This window comes from Sardina pilchardus, chromosome 13 (assembly GCF_963854185.1).
Source record: "Sardina pilchardus chromosome 13, fSarPil1.1, whole genome shotgun sequence".
Lineage (NCBI taxonomy): Eukaryota > Metazoa > Chordata > Actinopteri > Clupeiformes > Clupeidae > Sardina > Sardina pilchardus.
Window position 1 is genome coordinate 29,966,929 of NC_085006.1, and position 5,742 is coordinate 29,972,670.

The 5,742-nt window shown below is 47.2% G+C and overlaps 1 protein-coding gene across 1 annotated transcript; it reads left to right on the forward strand.

Moving 5' to 3' along the window:
- Positions 1-758: 758 nt before the first annotated feature.
- Positions 759-5,154, forward strand: LOC134099989 (P2Y purinoceptor 12-like). Its single transcript, XM_062553036.1, has 3 exons — positions 759-929; positions 1,357-1,412; positions 1,822-5,154. Coding segments are annotated over exons 2-3 (1,110 nt in total). The 5' UTR covers positions 759-929; positions 1,357-1,410; the 3' UTR covers positions 2,930-5,154.
- Positions 5,155-5,742: the final 588 nt, after the last annotated feature.

Genomic DNA, 5,742 nt, shown 5'->3' on the forward strand with positions numbered 1-5,742 from the left:
TGCACAGCACAGCCACAGTCGCTCAGACGCTCATGATCTCTCTATGGCTCGCACGGAAACTGGCTGACACCTCTGACACGGAGCGTTGGGCAATGACCCAGACAAACCCCACAGCCCCGTGGAATGAGAGGGAAGCGCGCCAGCAAGGTGCTTTTGATAGCACCAACTTCCCCGTTTCCTCTTCTGTGTTTAGATCTGGGGTTTATTTTTGGATCCTGTTTGACATGTTTATTTATGCTTCTGTTTCTGTTTTGGATCCTGTTTAGTTTGTAAGCTTTGAGGACTGTTGAGTCCCTCGAAGGCACTTGCTCCCAGAAATGCATCGCTGGCAAAGTGTTTAGGCACCTGTCCGTGCATGAACTCAGCTATTAACAATACACACACACACACACATCTGTCCTGTGCATGAACTCAGCTATTAACAACACACACACACACACACACACACACACACACACACACCTGTCCTGTGCATAAACTCAGCTATTAACAACACACACACACACACACACTCTCTCTCTCTCTCTCTCTCTCTCTCTCTCTAATCAGACATGCGACATGCACACCCGATGCATTTGCGATGCAGTGTCAGCACAAGGTTGAAGTGTTGGAGTTGTTATGCACACTAGATTCTCTCTCTCTCTCTCTCTCTCTCTCTCTCTCTCCCTCTCTCTGCCCATGTGTCAGGAAGCTGAATGGAGAAGTGTGACCGAAAACTGCCCAGTGTGACCGAAAGCTGCCCAGTGGTGTGTTGTGAGTGTTTGTGTTCCGAGTGTGACAGTGGTGTGTTTTATATGTGTGTGTTCAGAGTGTGGAGAGCACACATGTCCTGGCTGCTGTCCTCATGTGGTCCTCTGACTGACCAACTGACCGGCTGACCGACTGACCGGGTCCGGCTCCACTCCTGGACTCAGAGAACGGCGCGGAAGGTAAGAGATCACAGAGTCTCCTGAACGCAGACAGAAATATTCCACACAGACACACTTTGGATGAATTAGTGAGTCCACTGTATAAATGTCCACCTGCCATTCAACAGCTTTTTAGCAGAAATAATAATGATTAAAAACTGTCGGTTCTATGATATCTGTTGATCTTGAATTTCCCCTTGGGGATCAATAAAGTATCTATCTATCTATCTATCGATACCATACAGCATGTTTCCATTAGCCATTTGAGCATTAGTGCTAAATAATAATCAACTAAATATGTATATGTTTATGTTGTATTACTATAAGTAATGTCGTCATCTTTTCATAAAATTCATTACTGATTTTCCAATTTTCAAAAACTCTAAAAAAAATATTTTGCATGCATTGTTTTGTCTATTTTGTCAACCTCTTTCATTCTGTCCCCAAGGAACTGTGACATGTGACTGTTTCAAGACGAGCTGAGTCAGCCCTCTGCAGAACTATGTAAGGGTCACCATGACCTCCAGTGTGTTTGAGGCTGCCCAGAGCCAGCCCTCTCCAGTTAATAACGTTCTTCACTGGGAAATAGTCTGTAGTGATTCAATGTGCCCGTTCACTTTTTTAATGTGCACCTGTACACATTATTATCAGTAGATAGCTTTGGGGATGTTTTACTAAAGACTAAAGGCTGTAAATGTTTTGGGGTGTATTGTAATTATTGGATTGTTTTTTAATTAAACTTTTACATGTGGCTTTAAAGATGTCTCTTCTAATTAGACTAATACATATTATTCTAAGATGTCTTTTTAGATTAAACTTTTAAATATGGCTTTAATATGTCTTTTTTAATTTGACTGTAATATCCTTCCTTTAATATGTCTTTAATATGCTTCCTCTGTCTGTCTGAGCGCAGGGATGGTCCAGCAGTCCCCGTGATGTCCTCAGTGCTGGCCAACAGCAGCGCCAACGCCACCTGTTCCCGTGACAACGTGCTGAAGACGACGGTGTTCCCGGTGCTCTACTCGTTCCTCTTCCTGGTGGGCCTGTCGCTCAACGGCCTGGCGGTGTGGGTGTTCTTCAGCATCCCCAGCCGCTCGCACTTCATCATCTACCTGAAGAACATCGTGGTGGCCGACGTGCTCATGACGCTCACCTTCCCCTTCAAGGTGCTGGCGGACGCCAACCTGGCGTCGGTGGGCGCGCGCGTCTTCGTCTGTCGCGTCTCGTCCGTGCTCTTCTACCTCACCATGTACATCAGCATCCTCTTCTTCGGCCTCATCAGCGTGGACCGCTGCCGCAAGACGCTGCGCCCGTTCGTGGGCACCAACGCCGCACGGCTCAAGCGCCGCAAGCTCCTGTCGGCGGGCGTCTGGGTGACGCTGCTGGCGCTGGTGGTGCCCAACGTGGCGCTGACCAGCCGCCCGCCGCTCTCGTCCCGCTTCAAGTGCAGCGACCTCAAGACGGAGTTCGGCCTGCGCTGGCACGAGGTGGTCAACCACGTGTGCCAGGTGATCTTCTGGGGCAACCTGGTGACGGTGGTGGTGTGCTACACGCTCATCACCAAGGAGCTCTACAACTCGTACGCCCGCACCCGTGCCACCGGCGCCAACCTCCAGCCCACCCGCGCGGCGGGCACCGTCCGTGGCGCCCAGGGCAGCGGCGGCGGCGGGCGTAAGAAGAGCGTGCGTGCCAACGTGTTCCTGGTGCTGGCGGTGTTCTTCGTGTGCTTCGTGCCCTTCCACTTCGCCCGCGTGCCCTACACCATGAGCCAGACGCGCGGGCGCCTCTTCGACTGCCGCCAGAAGCTGGTGTTCTTCCAGCTCAAGGAGAGCACGCTGTGGCTGTCCTCGCTCAACTCGCTGCTGGACCCGCTCATCTACTTCTTCCTCTGCAAGTCCTTCCGCACCTCGCTCTTCAGCACGCTGCGTCTGGCGCCCGGGCGCTGCCGCAAGCTCCGCGAGCTGGGCACCGACACCAACACGGGCACCACCCACCACAGGGAGTCGTCCAGCCCACTGTGAGAGCAGGGCAGTGGGCACCAACACGGGCACCACAGGGAGTCCTCCAGCCCGCTGTGAGAGCTGGGCAGTGGGCACCAACACGGGCAGTGGGCACCACAGGGAGTCCTCCAGCCCGCTGTGAGAGCTGGGCAGTGGGCACAGCCGTCAGCTTCAGTCTGGTGTCTTCTCATGCGTCTAAAGCCTACCTTACACTGACAGACTTTGACAAGATTTTGGGAAAGATTCAATATGAAAGGTTGTAGTCTTTTAACTAATGCCCCTCATTCAAGCTTTACTCAAAAAGACTACAATCTTTCAAGAATCTTTCCCGAATTTTGTCAAAGTCTGTTAGTGTAAGGTAGGCTTTACTCTCTCTCCTCATCTAAGACAACTACGCAGCTATGCACAATGAAGGTGCCTTATGGAGAGAATGTACTGTACATATATTAATCATGTTTTATCAACTGTGAGTGAAGATGTCGTAACAAACTAAACATTTGCTGATTTTCTCAGTTGTCTATAACAACCCTTATAGTTTTCTATGTGAAGTCAGGTGTGGTTTACCCACTGAAATCCAGTCTATGCTCATCTCTTGTACATTGAAAACAGATCATGAGGGGATACCCAGTGTGTTGAAAGACGATGACAAGGGGTGCTAACCAAACACAAGTGGCAAGTTAGGGGTGAGTCTGTAGGCATTGATACAAGACGAGTTGAGAGTGAGCAATGAAGTCCATCGTGTGTTTGTAGACTCTTACGGACTGCTGTAGTACCAGGGGACCAGTCTAATAATCATAAGTTAAAATGACTAAAACACACTGGACATCACGGGGAACTTTGCATACTAATTAGCACATATTATTTGAGTGTCCTCTGGTGTTCCCCCCAGTGTTGAAGCTCTCTCTATCCACTGCAGCTCTGGGGCGAGACACTTAGCCAGGTGTGGCTCTCCATGGTTGACCATCGTAGTTTTCTACCAAGAAAATGCAAAAACCACGAGACCATTGGTTAATCAGATGGATCTGATATGTAGGTCTGCCCACCTCAGACAGCGCACATAAGCACATATCACACTCCTTTAGCATAACCGACCGAGACCAAAACTGGGGACATGTGGAAAAAACGGGGACATTTCAGTTTGACTCACAATCTGATTGAGATACATACAACTTTTATCTTCAAAAAACGGGGACATAGTTTTCTGTATTTTCCCGGGGACAGGCAACCAAAAACGGGGACTGTCCCCTGAAACCAAGGACGTCTGGTCACCCTACTTTAGCATGGCCTCTTCATATGTTTCCATGGTCCTCTGCTCTGTGTGCCTTACTGAACTCACTAATGGCGCTCTGGGTTAGTTGGACTCAGTTAACCAGCTGCTGACCGAACTGTCTGTGGACATCTCTCCTCATGGAAAACAACAGAGTGTTCTGACTGAGAGTTGTCCAGGTCTGTGTAGCCTCAGGTTATGCCAGCCAAACAGGTGTCGTCCATGATGGTCTGTGTTGCCTGGACATGCCTGGTCTGCACTATGGATATCCTTACAGGGCACAACCACTGCATCAGGAAAACATGAGTCAGCGCCTCATGGATCAGGAACTCTCTCTCTTGACCCAGCACAGACAGGCACTTACGTCTAAATCGGGAGAAAGTGTTGAGTTGTGTGGAATGTCTTCAAAACATCGCTGAGATGTATCGCCTGGCTGGGAACCTGCCAATGTGCATGTGCTTTCTCCATTATGTCAAAAAAAGGAGAGGCATGTATCCATATGTTTCTAATTAATTTCTAAAATGCATTCACGTTATCCTGTCTTTGATTTTAGTGTTGTACTGTTGTGCATTCACAGTGTAAGTTCTATTAAGAGCAAAACAAATGTAATGTCACTTACGCCCCTTTGGTTCTCAGCCCTCGATTTATTGTCCACACCATCCCCTAGCTGCCTGTTCCCCTGATCTGTAAAAAAAAAGTTGCACGGGAGGGATGGGGAGGGGCGAGCTAGCTCTCTGTTTTGTTTGAACGGAAGTGATGTTAATAATATTGCTTAGAGATGTCAATATTGCTTATTGTCTAATCAATATATATGTAACAGATCAATAATCAGTAACACAGTTCACATTCTTAACATAAATATGTGCAAGTTAGCCATATGTAAGACTAGATGTGTTGGTGAACAGACTTTTTTAATTTGTTTTTTTAAAAATGTTTAGCCCAATGCCATGGTAGTTAAATAAAACTCAAGATGAAGATATGATTGATAGGGATATCCGAGTAGAAGTAAAATGTCTTGAGACTGGGCCTGGTTATGTGATTCAGCATACATTCAACAAGCAAAAAAGCCTCTTAACTCTCATATCCGTGTCAGTTTACCCCTGCAACATGTGTAGAAACACAATGTAAATAAAAATGAAGAAAGACTCATGGGGACAAAACGTTGCCTTGCTTCAGGTTTTTTAATCCAAAACTTTTTCCTCGCGGACCACCTTCTACTTCCTGACTTGGCTCGCGTACCCCGACTATCTGACACATTAAAAAGTAACACATTCTATTTAAGCATTCCAGGCATCATGTTTAATAAGCCGCCTTTTTAAAAATACATAAAAAAATGAAAACGTAGCCTACTATAGAGTATACAAATTATATCCTTTAATTTCATGTTTCCATATCATTACGACGTGATTCGAAATTGTTTATCTCTTTTCATGAATTAATTAGGAAAGATTGGAAAAAGTTCATTTTCTAACACCTCTCCGCCATAGCCCTTTTCATCTTGCGTACCCCCTAGAAGCAGCTTGCCTACCACCGCAGGTACGTACAGTATACCACAGTTTGGAATCCC